Source organism: Heterodontus francisci, chromosome 8 (genome assembly GCF_036365525.1).
Source record: "Heterodontus francisci isolate sHetFra1 chromosome 8, sHetFra1.hap1, whole genome shotgun sequence".
In the NCBI taxonomy this organism is placed as follows: domain Eukaryota; kingdom Metazoa; phylum Chordata; class Chondrichthyes; order Heterodontiformes; family Heterodontidae; genus Heterodontus; species Heterodontus francisci.
The window spans coordinates 108,645,257-108,668,330 of NC_090378.1; the positions used below are offsets into that span (position 1 = coordinate 108,645,257).

At 41.9% G+C, this 23,074-nt stretch overlaps 1 protein-coding gene across 10 annotated transcripts in view; it reads left to right on the forward strand.

Annotated features, from left to right (window-relative positions):
• The window catches only part of fam20b (FAM20B glycosaminoglycan xylosylkinase), a 209,623-nt gene that overhangs the window by 105,730 nt on the left and 80,819 nt on the right, over positions 1-23,074 (forward strand). For 6 of the 10 annotated variants that reach the window (XM_068037893.1, XM_068037894.1, XM_068037895.1 and 3 more), the window contains one exon: positions 9,799-10,295. In XM_068037893.1, coding sequence (XP_067893994.1) covers positions 9,919-10,295 — 377 coding nt within the window. In that variant the 5' untranslated portion in view covers positions 9,799-9,918. Of the gene's footprint in view, positions 1-4,732; positions 4,878-4,904; positions 4,992-9,798; positions 10,296-23,074 lie in introns of those variants that run through there. The other 4 variants (XM_068037900.1, XM_068037896.1, XM_068037897.1 and 1 more) reach the window with 2 other exon arrangements.

Sequence of the window (23,074 nt, forward strand, 5' to 3'; positions counted from 1 at the left end):
GACAAAAAGCAGTGAGTAGTGGTGAAGGTTTGTTTTACAGACTGGAGGGAAATATACAGTTGGGTTCCCTAGTGGTCAGTATTAGGACTGCTACTGATTTTGATACATATTAATGACCTGAATTTGGAAATGCAGGGTATAATTTCAAAGTTTGTAGATGACACAAAACTTGGAAATGTACTATTAACAAATAGGAAGATGGTAACAGACTTCGGGAGGACATAACAGACTGGTGAGATGTACAGACACATGACGGATGAAGTTTAATACAGAATTTTTAAAAATTATTTGTTCATGGGATGTGAGCATCTCTAGCTAGGCCACTGTTTGTTTCCCATCCCTAATTGCCCTTGCAAAGGTGGTGGTGAGCTGCCATCTTGAACCGCTGCAGTCCATGTGGTGTAGGTACACCCATAATGCTGTTAGGGAGGGAATTCCAGGATTTTAACCCAGTGACAGTGAAGGGATGGCAATATAGTTCCAAGTCTGGATGGTGTGTGGCTTGGAGGGGAACCTAGAGGTGGTGTTCCCATTCACATACTTATCCTTCTAGGTGGTAGAGGCCGCGTGTTTGGAAGGTGCTACGGAAGGAGGCTTGGTGAGTTCCTGTAGTGTATCTTATAGATGGTACTGCTGCCACTGTAAGCCAGTGGTGGAGGGAGTGAATTTTTAAGGTGGTGGATGGGATGCCAATCAAGTGGGTTGCTTTGTCCTGGATGGCATTGAGCTTCTTGAGTGTTGTTGAAGCTGCACTCATCCAGGTAAGTGGAGGGTATTTCAACACACACTGACTTGTGCCTTGTACATGGTGGACAGGCTTTGAGGAGTCAGGAGGTGAACTGCTTGCTACAGAATTCCCAGCCTCTGACCTGCACTTGTAGCGCAATATTTATATGGATGGTCCAGTTAAGTTTTTGGTCTATAGTTAACCCCCCAGGATATTGATGGTGGGGCATTAAGCAATGGTAATGCTGTTGAACATCAAGGGGAGATGTTTAGATTGATAAATAGTGTAAAATGGAGGGGTGAAATCAAAAAGGAAATTAGGAAAGCAAAGAGAGGGCATGAAAGAATATTGGCAAGCAAAATCAAGGTGAACCCAAAAATGTTTTATAATACATTAAGAGTAAGAGGGTAACTAAGGAGAGAGTAGGGCCCATAAAAGACCAAAAAGGTAACCTGTGTGTAGGAGCGTAAGATATTGGTGTGATTCTTGATGAATACTTTGCAGAAGAGGGGGATGATGCAGATATTGTAGTTAAGGAGGAAGAGTGTGAAGTATTGGATGTGATAAACATAGGGAGAGAGGAAGTATTAATGGGATTAGCATCCTTGAAAGTTGATAAATCACCAGGACCACATGAAATGTATCCTAGGATGTTAAAAGAAGCAATAGAGGAAGTAGCTGATGGTCTAACCATCATTTTCCAGTCCTCACTGGATACAGGTGTGATGCCGGAGGATTGGCGAATTGCTAATGTTGTACCTCTGTTTAAAAAGGGAGCGAAGGATAGACCGAATAATTACAGGCCGGTCAGTCTAACCTCAGTATTGGGCAAATTATTGGAATCTATTTTGAGACACAGGATAAACTGTCACTTAGAAGGACACATTAATCAAGGATAGTCAGCATGGATTTGTTAAGGGAAGATCGTGTTTGACCAACTTGATCGAATTTTTTGAAGAAGTAACAAGAAAAATAGATGAGGGTAGTGCAGTTGATGTGGTCTACATGTATTTTAGAAAGGCTTTTGACAAGGTCCCACATGGCAGACTGGTTAAAAAAATAAAATCCCATGGGATCCAGGGAAATGCAGCAAGGTGGATACAAAATTGGCTCAGTGGCAGGAAACAAAGGGTAGTTGTTAACGGCTGTTTTAGCGACTGGAGAGCTGTTTCCAGTGGCGTTCTGGAGGGTTCGGTACTGGGTCCCCTGCTTTTTGTGGTGTATATTAACGATTTAGACGTAAATGTAGGGGGCATGATCAAGAAGTTTGTGGACGACACAAAGATTGGCCGTGTGGTAGATAGCGAGAAGGATAGCTGTAGGCTGCAGGAAGATATTGATGGTCAGGTCAGATGGGCAGAAACGTGGCAAATGGAATTCAACTTGGAGAAGTGTGAGGTGATTCATTTGGTGAGGTTAAACAAGGCAAAGGAATACACGATTAATGGGAAAATACTGGGAAGTGTAGAGGAAGTGAGGGACCTTGGAGTGAACGTCCACAGATCCCTGAAGGTAGCAGGACAGGTCGATAAGGTGGTTAAGAGGGCATGTGGAATCCTTTCCTTTATTAGCTGATGTATAGAATGTAAGAGCAGGGAGGTTATGCTGGAACTGTATAAATCATTAGTTAGGCCACAACTTGAGTACTGTGTGCATTTCTGGTCACTTCATTACAGAAAGGACATAATTGCACTAGAGAGGGTACAGAGGAGATTTACCAGGATGTTGCCAGGACTGGAAAAATGTAGCTATGAGGAAAGATTGGATAGGCCGGGATTGTTCTCCTTGGAACAGAGAAGGCTGAGGGGAGATCTGATTGAAATGTACAAAATTTTGAGGTGCCTGGATAGAGTGGAGGTGAAGGATCTATTCATTTTAGCAGAGAGATCAGTGGTGAGGGGGCATGGATTTAAAGTGATTGGTAGAAAAATTAGAGGGAAGATGAGGAAAATCTTTTTCACCCAGAGGATGGTGATGGTCTGGAACTCACTGTCTGAAAGCGTAGTTGAGGCAGAAACCCTCAACTCATTCAAAAGGAGTCTGGATATGCACCTGAACTGCCATAAGCTGCAGGGCTACGGACCAAATGCTGGAAGGTGGGATTAGAATAGTTGGATCATTTTTCGACTGGCACAGACACGATGGGCCAAGTGGCCTCTTTCTGTGCCTTAAACTTTCTATGATTTGAGTGAGAAGAATGAGGATGGGCAATATAAACTAAATGATACAATTTTAAAAGGTGCAGGAACAGGGAAACCTGGGAGTGTATGTGCACAAGTCTTTGAAGATGGTAGGGAAAGTTGAGAAGGCTGTTAAAAATGCATATATGAACCTTGGCTTTCTGGCGAAAACAAAGAAATATGCTAAACGCTCGGTTGTGGGCGGGGGGTGGGGTGGTGTGGGGGGAGACACTGCTTCGGACTCGGCTGGAGTATTGTGGTCAATTCTGGGCACCACAATTTAGGAAGGACGACCAGGTCTTGTGGAGGATGCAGAGGCGATTTACTAGCGTGGTACCAAGGCTGAGGAAGTTCAATTATGTGGAGAGACTGGAGAAGTTGGGGTAATTCTTCTTATAAGAGAAAAGGTTAAATTTAAAATCTAACCCTTTGTCTATACTGTCCATATTTTAATACAGTCAGTAAATTTGACAAGTTTCTATTTAGCTTTAAAGTCCAGATTTTTGATTTAAATTATAAACAGAAATAAACACTGACATTTCCAGAACTCCACTCCGTACCTTCCTATGGTCTGACATTTCAGCTCTCATAATTGTTATTTTTAATCAGTTAGAAATCATTAACTTACAACAAAATGTGTAATGGTTCACAGTCAAATGTTTTGCTTTCAGAACATTTATGTTCTGGTCCTCTATCCCAGTAAGTGATTTGCATTTATTCTATTTGAATGCCACGCAAGCCAAAGACAGCCTCAGTTTCATTTAAACTTTTGTTTTCTATATATAAATGATTCAGTATATTCAAGAATTTTATTTACCCACGAATTGTCAGATTATTATTGCAGTAATGTCTTTATTTTTCACTGTTAACATGCACATTGTTAAACACTTTGAGATATGGTAAAGTACATTATTATAACAGTTTAACAATCAAACTGACATAGGCCAACAAAAGAAAAAAGGTATCTTCCAAAGATTCAAAATGCTTTCAATTAGATATTTACTGATTGTGTTAATAGTTACATGTGGTTGCTTTTCTGATGTACTGAATGGATCACTAAAATGAATTGCGGCAACAGGTTTTCAGTGATTCTTGTTTACTGTACAGAGAAGTTGAAGAGACTGTGAAATCAACACTACTTTATCATTTGATTGTTTGGCAGAGCAAGTGCACATTTCGTAATGTCGCACCTTGATTGGTTTCACAGTTCCCTGTGGACATTAGGAAGCTTTCCAAAGGAACAGTTAAATTGCCTTGTCATCTTGGCTCTAGCCTGATTGTGATGTAGAGATTGGATTGATATGCCAATCCAGTGAAAGTCAAAGGAGATTGGATTTGCTGAAGTAATGTGATAGAACAGTGTCAGAAAGGGTTACCCCATTTGAAACATTAAAAATCTGAATCAGAATAGTTATGAACAAATCTGAATCAGAAAAGTTATGAACGCTGGACTTTTTAACATGATTATGTTTTAAAACTGTGATTTTTAATGTAGTTTAAGATGGAGCCAGAAATGTCAGGTGACCTCACATCAACTCTGCTTAAAGACAAGGCAGGGATCTTGGTTACCAGGGCAATAAAGAACCCAGATCAAAGACCTTTTTGAAAAGCAGAGATTGCAGGGGTATAACACCTGAAGAACAATGGGTTTCACCCTCCTAGACTTTCAGATCGTGAACAAGGAGTCAGTGATTCTGAAAATGTAAATACGAATGGCAGTTGCTAACACCTGGAAACAATGGAAAGCCTGGGTGGCTCCGCTGTAGCCAGACTTGTGGACTGTGCATATTGGAAAAAATAATTGGCTATTGACTTTTGATTCCAGATAAATTCAACAGATTTTCAGAAGGCAAGGAGGCTGTAAAGAAGACCAGTGGTGGCAGCCTCAAAGAGGAGAGAGGAAACACCTGCTCTCAGAAGACTGATATAGCAATAGGCTGTGCAGACTTGCACCTGTTTTGAACGTTGAGGTTTGTGGAGAAGTAAAAGACCAACAGGATCACCGTAGATCACATTATTCATAAAAGCAAAATACTGCAGATGCTGGAAATCTGAAATAAAAACAAAGTGCTGGAAATACTCAGGTCAGGCAGCATCTGTGGAGAGAGAAGCAGAGTTAACGTTTCAGGTCTGAGACCTTTCATCAGATCTCTTTATTCATGGAAGTCCAGGGCGAAAGGGCTTGGAAAAAGTGGGCAAACAGGGCATTGACTTTGAGTAAGGCCTTGGCGATCCAACCCATTGCAACTGAGAGCAGTTTGGGACTTTCAGCTGAAAAGATTTTGTTATGAAGGACGACTGTGTAACGTATAAGCGTGTTGTGAGGTTTTCAAGTGTTTTAATAAGTGAAGAACATACTTTTCTCTTTAAATTGGGGTATCAGCTACTTACGAGGTACTGTTTAGTTAATGGGGATTTCTTTTAGTTGTTACAATAAAAGTCTTAAAATGTGAAATCTTGTTGTGAAATCTTAATTCTTTAAATTGGTCTGGGGCGTTCATATCTTGTGTTTTAATGTTAATGGTCTCTCTGAGGGTATAACAAAAAGGAAATGGATGGGATTTACAAAAATCTGATAATTCCATTCCAGTTCTGATTGGGATAAAGGTTGCATGAAATAATTGGATTATTTAGGGATTTTTTTTTTATTCTGCCAATGGAATTCTGAATTTGTTAAATATTGCTCTTAGTTAGCTGATTTTGGTGCTTGTTTTCGATGGCAGGGTGTAGTTTACATTTGTCAGGCCTGTACTTTTGAACAGATGCACTGTGGTTGCAGTAAAGCTGTAATTTTTGTAGTACACTGCCTTTAATTTAGAATTGAATTAAGACCATGTTGAATGAAGAAAGTATATTTTTTTAGGGGTGAGCGCCTTTGTTTAAGCATTTAGTGCTGATGTTGGGGAATGGCTTGGATGTATTGCTAAGTTCCACAGTATGAGAAAGCTAAGTTCACACATGCACAACTGAAATACCTCATGTTAATAGTATCAGTTGATATTAAATCAGCTCTGACATGATTAGAATCAATCCTCTCTGATTATCTCATCAGGACTTCCTGTTGCTTAAACAGTTGTTCCAGCAAATCATCTTTGTCAGTGTTTCACACCTGGCACTACCCATCCCCACCTCCCAATTCAAGCTCACTCTTTTATCCTCCCCCTGCTGGCTTCTGCACATTCCCACACTGCTTTGTATCAATTCCCTATTCCCCTTCATTCCCTTTTACCTTCATTGGCATCTGTTCCCCACTCCCCTCAGCATTCTTTTGATAGAGGAGCTGGTCCTAATGGATTCTAGCTGCTGCTGCATATTGTAGGTCTAAACATATGCTTTTATGAGAATTCTCACGAATGTTAAGTAGCATGTTTATAGAATGCTGAGAGTTGGCATAGATGTGCTCTTTCTTGCTCGAACTCCTGTACAATCTCCCTTCCTTCCCTCTCTTTAAATGTGATTGCTTATTCCTCCCTCCCTTTCTCTCAATCCTGTCTTTTTCCTCTCACTCTGCTCTCTCCTTTGTCTCTTCCTATCCATGTCTGGTTCCTTAGCTGTCATTGGTGAGCCCCACTTCTCCACCAGCTTTCTGCCTCCCTCTTTCATCGCCTGCTGCCCTCCCTCTGACTCCCTCGCCTGCTGCCTCCCTTCTTCTCGTGTTTTCTCGCTCTTTTCTTCTGCCCCTGCCTTCCACCACAATGTCTTATTTTCTCCTCTGAAAATATAAGAGCTGCAGGTCAGCATTACTGTATGTGGCTTTCTCACTTTCTCAATTCCTTTTCCAACTTCAGTCTTTACTTGGGTTACTCAGAAATACATAGAAGTCACACAATGGAAACGCCCTTAAGTGCAGTTAGTCCATACTGACACTTACATCCATGTGAGCAAATAGTACTAATCACATCACTATGGAGTAATAGTGTCAATGAGGCAAAGTCGGGAGGGACAGTGAGTAGTATAGATGGGAGCAGCAAGTTGTGAAGGTACATAGACAGATTTTGAGTGGGAAAAACTATAATAAATGGAATTCAATGTGGGCAAGTATGAGGTCATCCAGTTTGGACCCAAGAAAGATAAATTGGAATATTTTCTAAGTAGTGAGAAACTATGAATTGTAGAGGAGTGAAGAGATTTGGGAGTCCCAAGTACACAAATCACTAAAAGCCATTAGTCGGATGCAAAAAGTAATCTTAAGGGGCTAATGGAATATTGGCCTTTATCTCAAGGGGTCTGGAATGCAAAGGCGAGAAAGTTATGCTTCGGTTGTATCGAGTCTGCATTCAGTTTGGGCACTGAACTTGGAAAGGATATTTTTGTTATTGAGGGGTTGCACCATCGATTCACCAACATGAAACTAGGCTTAAAAGATTAAGTTATGAGGACTGGTTGCATAAACTTGAGTGTTGGGGATTGAGGGATGATCTGATCGAGATATTTAAAATTTGAAAAGGATGTGATGTGGCACTTACTGAGAAATTATTTTGTCTGATGGGGAAAATCGAGAACAAGGTGACATAATCTTAAAATTAGAGCTAGGCCATTGAGGAGCGAAATCCAGGCAGCACAAATTCGCACTAATGAAATTTGGCACATTCTCCCAAAAGGCTGAGAGTGCTTGATCAGTTGGAGCTTTCAAATGTGGGATAGACAGATTTTTGTTAGGAAAGGGAAACCAGGGATATGGAGCAAAGCCAGTAAAATGGAGTTGAGATGCAGATCAGCCATGATCTACAGTTAGCTCAGTTGGCTCGACGGCTAGAGTGTGATGCAGAAAGACACTAACAGCGTGGGTTCAATCCCCATAACGGCTGTGGTAGCTCATGGAGGTCTGCCTCCTTGCCTTACCCCACGCTTGAGCAGTGGTGACCCTCAAGCTGTACATCACCAACTGTCTCCCTCTAACGGGGAGAGATGCCGATGTTCCTTTGGGACTATGGCGAGAGCATACACAGCACAGTAAGTCAGTGGACGAGCAGGCTCGAGGAGCTAAATGGCCTACTCCTGTAACAAATGTTCCTATGTTCCTAAATGTGACAGGGGCTGCAGAGGTGAGGAGGAATAATGCACCATGCTAGCAGTCACACAGAATGTAATTTGTGACATTGAAAAGATTATCCGATACCAACTTTTACCTCCCAGGGGCCCTGACATTTCACAGCCACTCCGCCTCCTCTCCTGATAGATTTGTGCTTCGTTGCCCCCTTGTGTTTCACTCGTCTCTATCATTAAGGTTAACCACCTTTTTGAGACTCCCAGCATGTAATAACAGCCTTGAGTTTAGCCAATTTGTTACAAATAATTCTAGCATTTATGTAATTGCACTTTAATGGATTAAGTCTATCCCTAACAGCATTTATTTTCTTATTCGATCTTTGTGATTAATTTCCTTTCTTTTGGGGCTGTTTCTTTATCCCTCCCTTGTAACTTAATTGTTTAACACATTCCCCCCTCTCTTTCCCCCCCCCCCCCCCCCCCCCGCCAATACTTAACGTTTTAATTACCATCTCTAAGAATGTTGATACCAGTCAAGTTTGGGTGAATCCTATCTTTCTTGTCTGAACAATTTCCCTCTGTCCTGGCATTTGTTTCAATGTGCTCAGTGAAAGCCTTCCTATAAAATATTTCATGCCATGAATTAAGGTATCATCTGTTTCTGACTGACTGACCGTTGTGTAACATTGAAAGTATTCTCGAGATTACTACCCTCAAGGTTTGCACTTCAGTAAGGAACCTAACCCTTCAAACTCGCTGAACAGAAGTTCTACCCTGCTTCATGAACGACAACTTCTGGTTGGCTTCCCTTCCTTTCCAAGAGTCTTTTGGAACATATCCAGAAATATTTTCTCCCCTAAGTATTTTGCGGAGTATAATCAGTTGCCCGTTGATCTTGGCATTCCTGCCCTCAAACAACACAGCCCTGACAGTCCATGCATGTCTATTGTCCCTTGATATTTTATGGATTTAAGGTGATTGGTAGAAGAATTAGAAGGGACATGACGAAAAACTTTTTCACCCAGTGGGTGGTGGATTTCTGAAATTCACTGCCCCAGGTGGGTGGTGGAGGCAGAAATTCTCAACTCATTTAAAAGGTACCTGAAAGGTGGGATTAGCTTGGGCGGCTAGTTTTATCAGCTCAGCATACATAATGGGCTGATAGGCCTCCTTCTGTGTCATAACTTGTATGCTAAAGTACAAGAGTTTTTGTTGACCTGACCCTTTTGTTGTAGATACAGACAGAGTGCTCCTTAGCGCAGAGCTCTTTCTGTTTTTTTATCTGAGTTCATACTTAGGCCCTTACGTGAAGTTGTTATCCAGGCTGAAGTTATACATTTCAAGGATATTTGAGTATAAGTTGAAACAAATAATTTTAACCTTGATAAACCCATTGTGCAGATCAGAGTACTGTACACTAGAAGAAACAATTAAGCTTTTGAGAGAATTAGGACAAGAGTAATAATTATTCCAGGACCTAGGGATTTGTTATAATTCAAACCACTGAACCAGTTTTAGTTGATGATGAGCTGCACTATTAGTTTTATTTTCTTTCTCAATTAAGAGGAACTAGCTACCTTTAGCTGGTAGGATAAGTTGATCAGGATTACACACAATTCTGTGTCTGCTGTTAATGTTGCTCTTTGACTAATGAGACGTATTTGTGTTTTCCCATTCATGTCCGTTTTTCTTTTCCCTGAGCAGCTTAGGAAATGTATTTATTGATGAGACACAAATTGATTAAGCTTATTGCCATCTATAGCACGTAAATTGCAATGTTGGATAAATCAAGTCTATAGCTGTCTAATTAGAAACTAGCCACTCAACTACTTATGCCAATGCTGTGTTTGAAACATTTTGAAAAAGGCTTTTATTAACAATATATTTTTCTTTTTCTTTCAGGACAGCAATTATTGATATGAAAGTGATAGAGTTCAGCTGAAGTTAATGTTGGACTGTTACCACCGCCTTTATATTGAGACAGTTTATGATACCTAGTAACATCTTGAGTCTGAGGCCATCATGAAGCTGAAGCAGCGTGTCGTTTTGCTAGCTATCCTCCTTGTTATTTTCATTTTTACAAAAGTATTCCTGATTGACAACTCAGACTCCTCTGCAGCTAACCGAGAGGATCAGCACTCTTTCCAGCATATGATGGACAAACTTAAGATTGAACTGAATCCAAATCTGGAGCACACACTGCAGTCACCATGGGAGATTGCAGCACAGTGGGTTGTTCCCAGGGAGGTGTACCCAGAAGATACTCCAGAGCTTGGAGCCATTCTACATGCCATGGCTACCAAAAAGATCATTAAGGCTGATGTGGGCTACAAAGGAACCCAGCTGAAGGCTCTCCTTGTGCTTGAAGGTGGACAAAAGGTTGTGTTCAAACCTAAAAGGTATTATTTTGCATCAACACTGAAATTAGATTAAAGTTAACACCCTTCCTTTCTGAAAAAGGCTTTCTGATAGAATACGAATTCCCTGATAGTTTATGGCAGAGTCTAACTGAAAACCTGTAGAGAAAGCTTGCTTCGCAAACCTACCCTATAAAACACACTTTTGTGTTGTTCCCAAAGGCATCATTTATAAAACACAGTATTTATAGACACAGGTTCAACATGAAATTCCAGACTTGGAAATGGTATAACTCTTCTTGGTAAATGCAAGTCCAGTTGTAAGTGACTTCCAACCCCCATTTTGTACAAAAATATCTCTTGAGAATAGTACTTCAGACCCTAATGACTAATGAGGGCAACTGCAGGATTGCATCTATTATATGCTTATACAAGCCAACAACAGAAATCCATCCAGTGTTGTCAAATTGATGAATGGTTGACAATTTAAAGATCATGTCCTTTGTTTGCTCTTTCAACACACCTTTCTGGCTAGACAGTGCACACTCCTATCCATTATTGATTTATGATTACAGTCGAAACAGCTATGCTTCAGTTACATGAATTTTACATTTTTGCTGTACTTTATTAGAGGTTATGGTAACTGAGTGGCCAGAAGGACCCTAATGCATTCTTCGTTGTTTTCTGAGACGGCGTCTAACTTTCCTTAATCAGTGCTAATTTTTTAGGTATTCCTCAGAATGACCAGGGCCTGAACTTGAGATGGAGATGTACTTTGAGAATCTGGAACTCAACGTATGCTTGCACAGAAGATCCAGAGACAGCATTTTGACTTTAAATTTTTGTCAGTAGATTATCTACTCATTACTGGCTTTGCTGCTGACCTTCAGACAGACTTCAAATCCTAGAGTTCTTGAAAAGTAACTGGCAAGGTCATGTCACTGGTCATGGGAATAACTCATGGCGATATTTGTGTACCTTAAAGCCAGTTGCCGCCTTTATCTGAAGCTAAGGATGAGTCAACAGGGGAAGTATTTGCCTAGAATATGCTGAGAGATTATGGCATTTGGATGATATTAATGTGAAAATCGTCCAGCAGTTGTTCAGCAGAGGGAGGCAGTGGTGTAGTGGTTATATCGTGGTAATGTCACTGGACTAGTAATCCAAACTTCCAGGCTAATACTCTGGGGACACTGGTTCGACTCCCATCACTGCAGTTGGTGAAATTTGAATTAAATTAATAAATGTGGAATTGTAAGCTAGTCTAATGGTGACCATGAAACCATGGTCGATTGTTGTAAAAACCCATCTGGTTCACTAATGTCTTTTAGGGAAGGAAATCTGCCGTCCTTACCTGGTCTGGCCTATATGTGACTCCAGAACCACAACAATGTGGTTGACTCTTAACTGTCCTCTGAAATGGCCTAGCAAGCCCAATTCTCAAACTGCTATGATGCCTAAGAAAAGGAATGAAACCGGACAGACCACTTAGCATTGACCTAAGCAAGTCCTCCTAGGCAAACCCAGCCCTGTCAACCCTGCAAGGTCCTTCTTACTAGCATCTGGGGGCTTGTGCCGAAATTGGGAAAGCTGTCCCACAGACTAGTTGAGAAAAACCCTAACATAGTCATATTCATGGAGTCATACCTTACAGACAACGTCCCAGACACCACCAATACCATCCCTGGTTATGTCCTGTCCCACCGGCAGAACAGACCCACCAGAGGTGGCAGCACAGTGGTATACACTTAAGAGGGAGTTGCCCTGGGAGTCCTCAACATTGACTCTGGACCCATGAAGTCTCATGGCATCAGGGCAAACATGGGCAAGGAAGTCTCCTAATTACCACCTTCCGCTTCCCCCCCCCCGCCCCCCGCCCTCGGCTGATGAATCAGTGCTTCTCCATGTTGAACACAAATTGGAAGAAGCAGTGAGGGTATCAAGGGCACAGAATGTTTTCTGGGTGGGGGACTTCAATGTCTGTCACCAAGAGTGGCTTGGTAGCACCACAAATGACTAAGCTGTACGTGTCCTAAAGAACATAGCTGCTGGACTGGGCCTGCGGCAGGTGGTGAGGGAACCAACAAGAGGGAAAAACCTACTTGACCTCGTTCTCACCAATGTACCTGTCGCAGATACATCTGTCACTGACAATATTGGTAGGAGTGACTACTGCACGGTTCTTGTGGAGACGACATCTCGACTTCAGACTGAGGATACCCACTATCGTGTTGTGTGGCACTATCACCCTGCTAAATGGAATAGATTTTGATCAAATCTAGCAACTCAAAAAACTGGACATCCATGAGGCGCTGTGGGGCAGCAGCAGAATTATATTCAACCACAATCTAACCTCATGGCCCAGCATATCGCCCACTCTATCAATGCCATCAAGCCGAGGAACCCACCATGGTTCAATGAAGAGTGTGGAAGGGCATGCCAGCAGCAGCAACAGGCATTCCTAAAAATAAGATGTCAGCTTGGTGAAGCTAACACACAGGACTCCTTGCATGCCAAACAGCAGAAGCAGCATGCCATAGACAGGGCTAAGCGATCCCACAACCAATGGATCAGATCTCTGCTCTGCAGTCTTGCCACATCCAGTCGTAAATGGTGGATGTTACAAAGATTTTTTTTGTATTAAAACTTAGGATTCTGGTGTTTTTAAAAAACTGAAAAAGGATTTCAGTGGACATTGAGACACCTGCAAATAGTTGAACTTTATGGATGTTTTGAAAGGAAGTTCAACCAAAGCTGAACTGGTAAACAAGGACTGGAATGCAGGTCATTTCAAGGAAACCAGCAGGGGGTTGACCTCAGAGCATGTTATGACGAGAAAGAATTTATGATTGAGCATGTGACCGGTTTCAGGAAGGTTTTGGGTTCGGTTTGGAACTTTAAAAAGCCAGTGGATTTGGACAAATAGGCATTTGAAATTTGATTTTGACCTACCTGGAGATCAGAAGACGACCCAGAAAAAGTATTGCCGCTCTGCAAAGGAATCCTGCATCTCTTGAGAAGAAACCCTGAATTTCAAATGTGGCAGATTCCTATTGCCTCCTGTCTCTGAAGAATCCCTGCATCAAGCTGTACTATTGCCTCCTGGGTTTAAGAAATCCAGAATATTGGAAGAAACGTTTGACAGCTATACTGCTGATGTAAGACCTAAGACGATCCGTGTTGCTGCACGCCTGATGAAAGACCTTATGTGAAGTCTTCTACTGTTAAAGTTGTTTGAACGCCTACCCATCACAGACTGTTCATCAAGCTCGCCTGGAAAGACTTCAAGTGGCATGCAGCTGTTTGACTTTGGGACACCTCACCAAACCGAAGAACTTTCTTCCAGATCATGACAGACTAAGTTTATTTCATTCCTTTCATTCCTATGAAACAGCTGTGAACCAAAATCCCTTTTTTCCCCCCAGTTAACTGGTTTTTGGATGTATGTACGTGTGCACGAGGCCTAGGGAAAATAAGGAGCTTTAATATCTCAATTTGTATATAAATTTATTTCATTATTGGTTAAGACTTGGTTTTATAATGAACAGTTAATTTTGTTGTTTATTAAAGAAACCTGGTTGATGTCCTTTATTCAGGGACAAATAGGATCTGGTTGGCTTCTTTGGTAAGTGGGAAGATTTATTGATATGCTGTGACCTGTGGAGAAGTGGGACTGAATTAGCAGTGTACTGCCCCCGCCTAGGTCATAACATGGACAATTAAATAACTAACAGGAGGAGGAGGCTCCACAAATATCCCCATCCTCAATGATGGGGGAGCCTAGCACATCAGTGCAAAAGACTAGGCTGAAGCACTGGCATTCACCTTCAGCCAGATGTGCCAAGAGGATGATCCATCTTGGCTTCCTCCTGAGGTCCCCAGCTTCACAGATGCCAGTCTTCAGCCAATCCGATTCACTACAAGTGATATCAAGAAACGGCTGAAGGCACTGGATACTGCAAAGGCTATGGGCCCGGACAACATTCCGGCAATAGTATTGAAGACTTGAGCTCAAGAACTAGCCACACCCCTAGCCAAGCTGTTCCCGTACAGTTACACTACTGGCATCTACCCGGCTAAACTCCAGAGGTGAGGTGAGAGTGACTGCCCTTGACATAGTGGTAGCATTTGGCTGAGTATGGCTTCATTGAGCCCTAGCAGAACTGGAGTCAGTGGGAGTCGGGGAAAACTCTTCACTGGTTGGAATCATACCTAACACAAAGGAAGATGGTTGAGGCTGTTGGAGGTCAATCATCTCAGTCCCAGGACATCACTGCAGGAGTTCCTCAGGGTAGTGTCCTAGGCCCAACCATCTTCAGCTGCTTCATCAATGACCTTCCCTCCATCATAAGGTCAGAAGTGGGGATGTTTGCTGATGATTGCACAATGTTCACCATTCGCAACTCCTCAGGTATTGAAGTTGCAGCAAGACCTGGGCAACATCCAGGCTTGGGCTGATAAGTGGCAAGTACCATTTGCATCACACAAGTGCCAGTCAATGACCATCTCAAACAAGAGAGAATCTAACTATCTCCCCTTGGTGTTCAGTGCCATTGCCATTATTGAATCCCCTACTATCAACATCCTGGGGGTTACCATTGACCAGAAACTGAACTGGACCAGCCACTTAAAAACTGTGGCTACAAGAGCAGGTCAGAGGAACTCTGGTGAGTAACTCACTTCCTGTCTCCCCAATGCCTGTTCGCCATCTACAGGCACAAGTCAGGAGTGTGATTGAATACTCTCCACTTCCCTGGCTGGGTGCAATGAAGTCCTACCAAAATAGCATAAAATATTAGACATATTTTTATGTATTCAAGTCTTGTGTCTAACCTGCTTTCATAATATTGTGCTCAAACCATCATGAGTCCAAATGGCACTAAGTCTTTTCTGGCTCAAATAACCATTTTCTGTTAACCACGCTGATTGCCCCAAACATCCAGTTGATGAAATTGAGCAAGCCAGAATTTATTCTATTTGTTAGTCGGATAGGAAAAGCTGCTGATCATTAACCAGTACACAGTTTCGCATATAGATCCTCATGTTGTTTCTTAAGCTGCCATTCACAGACGAGAAACAGCCAAGAACCAGTCAATTTGCTGAAACAAAATTTAAATCCATATAAACTTAAATAATTCACATATCCTACAAGTTATAAAATTGTAGATTGAGGGTTGTATATTGGGTCATTCACTGCCATCACTATGCTATGAAATGGCAGTGTTTGTGATAACACTAATGAAAAAAATTTATTTTCTCATTTAAAACAAAATGTCTTGAACTGTTTTAAAAGGAAATCTACCTATTAACACACAAGCTAACCCTTGGTCTAGAAGAGACAGAAACAAAAGTTACTGGAGCTTCGGAGAAGTGGAATGTAAATGCTCTTCTGGCTATATTGCCTTACAAACTAGGATACAATTGAATCTTGACGCAGCCAAATGGAGAGGATTGCCTTGGGAGATAATGGACATCAGTAGATAATGGATGTCAGCAGTAATGGAGAGTCTTGAAACTATGCAGCTGATTCCACCAATTATGAATGCTCCTCTTCTCCTTGCGTGTCATCTTCAGCCCCCTTCATCAGCACTCACTTCAACTGCTTCTGCTGGCCAGATAAACTAATACTAAGCTGCTGATCTATCAGCTTATCCATGAGATTGCACCTCCCCACATATATGACTTAACTATGACTCAACTCAAGCTTTCGGCCTTGTCACATACCTGACACCAACCATGGCACTCACAGAGGTGAGTACCTAAGGCAATATGCCCACATCCATTAGCAGCCTCTGTATCACTGAGCTAATTCTAGCTCTTGGTATAAGAATTTTGTAAATAAAAAATAAGCTGCTGATTTTGTCAACTCCTGTATATTAAAAAAAAAAATTGTCATGGAGAATCCAGAATATGGATAATCTAGCTGCTTCTGATACTAGTGCCTTTTCCTATTATATGTCTTTTTGTTCTCTTCTGCATTAGTTATGTGCTGTATTTGGCTGAAGAGTGCTTGTTGATAACCTCACTGTCAAACAGTTGAATTTCCTACATCACTCATTCCTGTGACCTTTGAGTTAGATTGTGAGCCTCTGTAATTCTGTTGCTTCTTGGGTGGCGGGGAGCAAGAACCTAACTGAACAATCCCAGCTCTGAGAATGGAGCTGAAAGCATGCATAGTGCACCAAGGGAGGGTAGCTCTGTGCAGAAGAAAGTGGTTGGGAGTTCTAAAAGATGAGATGGGTCAGCTTTGTATTCTGTTTTTCCAGAGCTGCTCATTGTCATAACTTTTATTCTAAGAGGTATTTGTGGCATTGAGTGTAGAATCAATATGGAAACTGAATACCTTTGGTAGGGGTCATTTCAGGGATTTTTTTCCTTTTTTGTGAATGTTATCTTTTTTCCTATTTTATAGTTTTTTTTAGTTTTAGAGGTACAGCACTGAAACAGGCCCACCGAGTCTGTGCCGACCATCAACCACCCATTTATACTAATCCTACACTAATTCCATATTCCTACCACATCCCCACCTGTCCCTATAGTTCCCTACCACCTACCTATACTAGGGGCAATTTATAATGGCCAATTAACCTATCAACCTGCAAGTCTTCTGGCATGTGGGAGGAAACCGGAGCACCCGGAGGAAACCCACACAGACACAGGGAGAACTTGCAAACTCCACACAGGCAGTACCCAGAATTGAACCCGGGTTGCTGGAGCTGTGAGGCTGCGGTGCTAACCACTGCGCCACTGTGCCACCCACAGTGAATGGTATCTTTTTTTTTAGAAAAGTACCCTTTCCTGCATTGCAACAGTGACTACGCTCCAAAAGTACTTAAGAACATAATGTAAGAAATAGGAGCAGGAGTAGACCATATGGCCCCTCGAGCCTGCTCTGCCATTCAGTACGATCATGACTGATCCTTGGCTGTAAAGTGCTTTGCATATCCTGAGATCATGAAAGATGCTCTAGAAATGCAAGCTTTTCTTTTTAACAGGTAGTGAGTATACTGTGTATTGTAACTTTGTAATTCTTGGTTGGTTGTCTTTTACTCTGGTTTGAACCAGTTATCATGTTGCACCTTGCTGTACAGATACTTGGCAAATGTAAGCTGCCACAGTCAAAATAGATCTGCATCAGTGTCTAAACTTAAAATGTAAACCACAAAGTTTTCTTCACTTCTAGGTGCACAATCTTAAATTGAAATGAAGGTACTCAACATATTCACACTTTCAAGCAACATATAGCTATGGATCCCTGTAATGGTATAAAACAGCATACGTTTAAAATGCTGCATAATTATCAAAGACCAGACCACAGAAGTTTACACTGCTTTTAGCTCAAACATTCCACACATTCATACACACTTTTAAACATTCTTCCAGTTCATGTACTTTTCTTTTGTCCATGTGTATCTGGGTCTGTCATGTCTCCAGCCCTATGCAGATTTCCCTGGTTGTTTCAGGACCCTCTCTAAGGCACTGGTTAATTCCTCTACTTTTTGTTGAAACGTTGATTTAAACCCTCCTACTCTTCTTGCTTGGCTTTACATTTTTCCACTACATCTGGATTGTAGAGCATATCACTGCCGGTGCACTTGTCATGGCTAGGCTCTTAATCCTGGAAGGCAACTATCTCCCCAATTTAGGTATGGATCACCCTAGGGATTGGCTATTTTTAATAATGCAGTTATACGCAATTGGCATGCTCCTTCCCCTTCCTACTTTAGGCTTGAGATTATCCCTTCAGACAGAAATCAGTCAATCTGTTTACACCTGTCATCTCCAAATTTTTAACTCGAGCCCATCCAGGATGTGCCTGTGTTAGCGGGTTTCTTAGTGGTTACCATTGGAACAAATAGTCTGGTGACACTAGCTGTGCTTATGATTCCTACATGAGTGCTTTTTATAATAACTTTTAGTACAGTGACTGATTTGGTCTTACATTTATATTAAATGACATGCAAATAATACAATCTGGTTCACAGGCTCCGTCTACTTCCGAGAATATGTTATGTTATCAGAGAAGAACACCAGTCCTTAAGTGACTAGCTCCCATTCTCCAGACCCTCCATGTGGCTGCATTGCTACTGACCCTAGAATGCCCTGAATTGAAGGGGACTTGGTTTTATTCTTACACTATAATACAACCTTGGCCTGTGCATAAGTAATATGTAGTTTGAACATTTTGCTGAGGCCACAGCTTATAATTTTTCATAATTTACCTCTGTGCTACAAGCTTTGTTTATAGTTCTTAGCCCAAATGTTTATTCCATTCCATAGAGCTGTTCATATATAGAGCCAAGATTAAGCTCCCTGCTTTCACATTTGCTCTGCCACTAAAAATGATAAAAGAAAGGAATATTGGGATGAATTTACTTATTTTTGAATTATCTTAAAATGTTCTAAAATATTCTGATCAAATTATGTTAAAAGCAATGGGAGCAACATTTTTAATTGGTGAAAGGATGATGGGTGGTGGGAGTTGGCAAGGATATTGTAAGGTGGGCCCTAAAATTCAGGTCTATGCATGTTTACTTTTTTTTCTTATCCTTTGGGAAAGACCATTTTTGATCATTTATACACCGGGCATATAATTTCCTGGTAATGTACAACAGATTCGTTAAAAACTGCAATTGTGAAAAGCAAAATATTGCAGATGCTAGAGATCTAAAATAAAACCAGAAAAGCTGTGAATACTTAGGTCTGGCAGCATATGTGGAGAGGACAGACTTAAAAATGAAGCTACAACACAGGACGACTTGCATGCCAAACAGCGGCAGAGCTTAGCAATCCCACAACCAACGGATCAGATCTAAACTCTGCAATCCTGCCACATGCAGTTGTGAGTGGTGTTGGACAATTAAACAACTAACAGGAGGAGGAGGCTCAACAAATATCCCCATCTTCTACAATGGGGGAGCCCAGCACATCAGTGCAAAAGACAAAGCTGAAGCACTTGCAGCCATCTTCAGCCAGAAGTGCCGAGTGGATGATTCATCTCTGCCTCCTTCAGAGGTCCCTTGCATCACCGATGCCAACCTTCAGCCAATTCAATTCACTCCACGTGATATTAAGAAGCGGCTTGAAGGTGCTGGATATTGCAAAAGCTATGGGCCCTGACAACATTCTGGCAATAATACTTAAGACATGTGCTCCAGAACTGGCTGCACCCCTGGTCAAGCTGTTCCAGTACAGCTACAACACTGGCACCTCCCAGCAATGTGGAAAATTGTCCAGGTATGTCCTGTACACAAAAAGCAGGACAAATCCAATCTGGCCAACTATCAGTTTACTCTCGATCATCAGCAAAGTGATGGAAGGAGTCATTGACAGTGCTATCAAGCAGCTCTTATTCTGCAATAATCTGCTTGCTGACATTCAGTTTGGGTTCCGCCAGGGTTACTCAACTCCTGACCTCATTACAGCCTTGGTTCAAACATGGACAAAAGAGCTGAACTCAAGAGGTGAGCTGAGAGTGACTGTCCTTGACATCAAGGTCGCATTTGACTGAGTATGCCATCAAGGAGCCCTAGCAAAACTGGAGTCAATGGGAATCGGGGAAAACTCTCTGCTGGCTGCAGTCATATCTAGCATAAAGGAAGATAGTTGTGTTTGTTGGAGGTCAATCATCTCAGTCCCAGGCCAGCACTGCAGGAGTTCCTCAGGGTAGTGTCCTAGGCCAAACCATCTTCAGCTGCTTCATCAATGACCTTCCCTCCATCATATGTCAGAAGTGGGGATGTTCGCTGATGATTGCATAATGTTCAGCAACATTCATGAATCCTCAGATACTGAAGCAGCCCGTGTCCAGATGCAGCAGGACCTGGACAACTTGCAGGCTTGGGTGGGTAAGTGACAAGTTACATTTGGGCCACACAAGTGCCAGGAATTGACGATCTCAAACAAGAGAGAATCTATCCATCTCCCCTTGGTGTTCAATGGTATTACCATTACTGAATCCCCCACTATCAACATCCTGGGGGTTACCATTAACCAAATACTGAACTGGACCAGCCACATAAATACTATGGCTACAACAGCAGGTCAGAGACTGGGAATTTGGCGGCGAGTAACTCACCTCCTCTCTCCCTAATGCCTGACCACCATCTACAAGGTACAAGTCAGGAGTGTGATGGAACACTCTTCACTTGCCTGGATGGGTGCAGCTCCAATGACGCTCAAGAAGCTCAGCACCATCCAGGACGCAGCAGCCTGCTTGATTGGCACCTCATCCGCCACCTTCAACATTCACTCCCTTCAGCATCGACACGCAGTGGCAGCGGTGTGTACCATCTACAAGATGCACTGCAGCCACTTACCAAGGCTCCTTTTGACAGCACCTTCCAAACCCGTGACTTCTACCACCGAGAAGGGCGAGGGCACCAGATACATTGGAACACCACCACCACCACCAGCAAGTTCCCCTCCAAGCCACACACCATCGCCATTCCTTCACTGTCGCTAGGATCAAAATCCTGGAACTCCGTTCCTAACAGCACCATTGGTGTACCTACACCCAAGGACTGCAGCGGTTCAAGAAGGCGGCTCACCACCACCTACTCACAGACAAGAAATGCTGGCCTGGCCAGCAACACCCGCATCCCACAAATAAATAAACGAGTTAATGTTTCAGATCGGTGACCTTTCCTCAATATAATTTGAGTGTTCCATTTTGTTTGGAAGCTTCAGATTTGTTACTTATCAAGCTGAAACCTGTGTTAGGTTTTGACTTTGTTATAATTGGGTGCAGGTATACTGCCATCTTTGCATACTGCACAGCAGGTTCCACTCCAAAGAAATGCAAAACTGACAGGCACTGTGGAGGAGAGAAAAATGAGATTTCTTAAGAGCTACTCTCCCTCTGCTTCTGTTATATGCTGTGGTGTTGAACCTAGTTTGCTGGGTATTTAAATTTAAATACTGGATGTGGTAAATTTGATGGCTACAAATTATAGGATGTAAATTTGTTTTGAAATATTTAAAACATTTAGAAATAGCAAATCCAAAGCTTTTAAAATATAACAACTAGGTGCCTCCAACAGGTTATTGTTTTTGAAATGACAGAGTACATTTTGCACTATTTATAAAATTATCCTTGTTATCTGCTGGATATTTAGTGTCTGCTGGATTATGGGAATATATTGGAGTGCTGGGGAGAAAATAGTAAAAAAAAAAGTTTGATCAAACGATCCACCGATGGGATGTGGTTGGGGGTGGCGGTGGTGGGTAAATCAGAATATGTTTTTACTTTTTGTTACTGCATAAAGATAAATTGAGTCCACTCACATCAGCCATTCTATATGTTCATACTGTTAAATGAAGCAGCTTACTTGTATCGGGCTTGGCTCAATAATTGTTTGCTTGTTCTGTCGTTAAAGAGATTGAAGCAAACCTGTAAGAATGCAAAAGACACTATTTCTGGTTTGGGTCACACGCAGATATTATTCTTGTACCTTGGGTTATCACATTGTACATTAAGGTTTAGAGCAGCGTGACTCAGTTCCCCAAAATTAAAAGCGTCAAATCACTTTTATGAGTGACTGATGTCACTGACCCTGAGAAGGTACCAATGCAGACCTAAACTTGTAGTGTGAACATTTATCTTTTAAAGAAAAGATCTAAATCTTTGAATTGTGAAGTCATATTAGCTTCAATCTTCTGAAATGCATTAAAGGAATAATCAGGGAGAGGGTGCAGAATATTCTGCAGGGGGAATGGAGTGATCCAGAAGTTGTGGTACACATCGCTTGCATGTGTACTCACTCTGAAATGGAGCTCTCGGTATTTGTCCATTCCTGCTCTGAAGCATATGAGAAAATGGGTCTTTCTCTAACTAAACACTTAGAAACGCAGGTCCTCTTCCAACCAGCTCCCACAGCACAACACCTCCCCTTGTCAATAAAGATCGATGGTGAGATCCTGGAAAATGTGGACCGTTTTCCATATCTCGGGAGCCTCCTCTCGGCGAAGGCAGACATAGACGACGAGGTTCATTGTCGCCTCCAATATGCCAGCTCAGCTTTCAGCTGACTGAGGAAGAGAGTATTTGAGGATTTCAAAATCTGCTGACTTACGATATTACATATTGTACTGATGAAACATCAATCGATGTCCATCTTTGAAGCTGTTCTCCCTTGACAGATGGTGCGCCCCTTCTTTGAACCAAATATGATTGTAAAGGCTTGGTCGTCAGTGAAAAACGTGAACTGTCTGGGTTAGCATCCTTCCATCTACGAAAAATGATGGACACACAGCAAGCAATCTAATTAACTAAAAGCAAAATACTGCAGATGCTGGAAATCTGAAATAAAAACAAGAAATGCTGGAAATACTCAGGAGGTCTGGCAGCATCAGTGCAGAGAGAAGCAGAGTTAACGTTTCAGGTCAGAGAGCCTTCTTCAGAACTGACAAATATTATTAGAAATGTAAAAGGTTTTAAGCAAGTAAAGCGGGGATGGGGCCAGAGATAACAAAGGTGAAGGTGTTGATAGGACAGGGTCACAGAGAATAACTGACCAGAAGGTCATGGAACAAAGGCGAACGGTATGTTAATGGTGTGCTGAAAGACAAGGCGTTAGTGCAGAGAGGGTGTGAATGACTGTAAAGCACAGAACACTCCAGGCACAAACATAAAAAAACACATTAAAAAAAACAAAACAGTGGGTAAGCAAAGTGGAAACAAACTAAACAAACTGAAAAATCTAAAATAAAATAACCAAATAAAAAAGGAAAAAGAAAAAACAACTAAGCATAAAAAGGGGGACCCGTCATGCTTTGAAATTATTGAACTCAGTGTTCAGTCCGGCAGGCTGTAGTGTGCC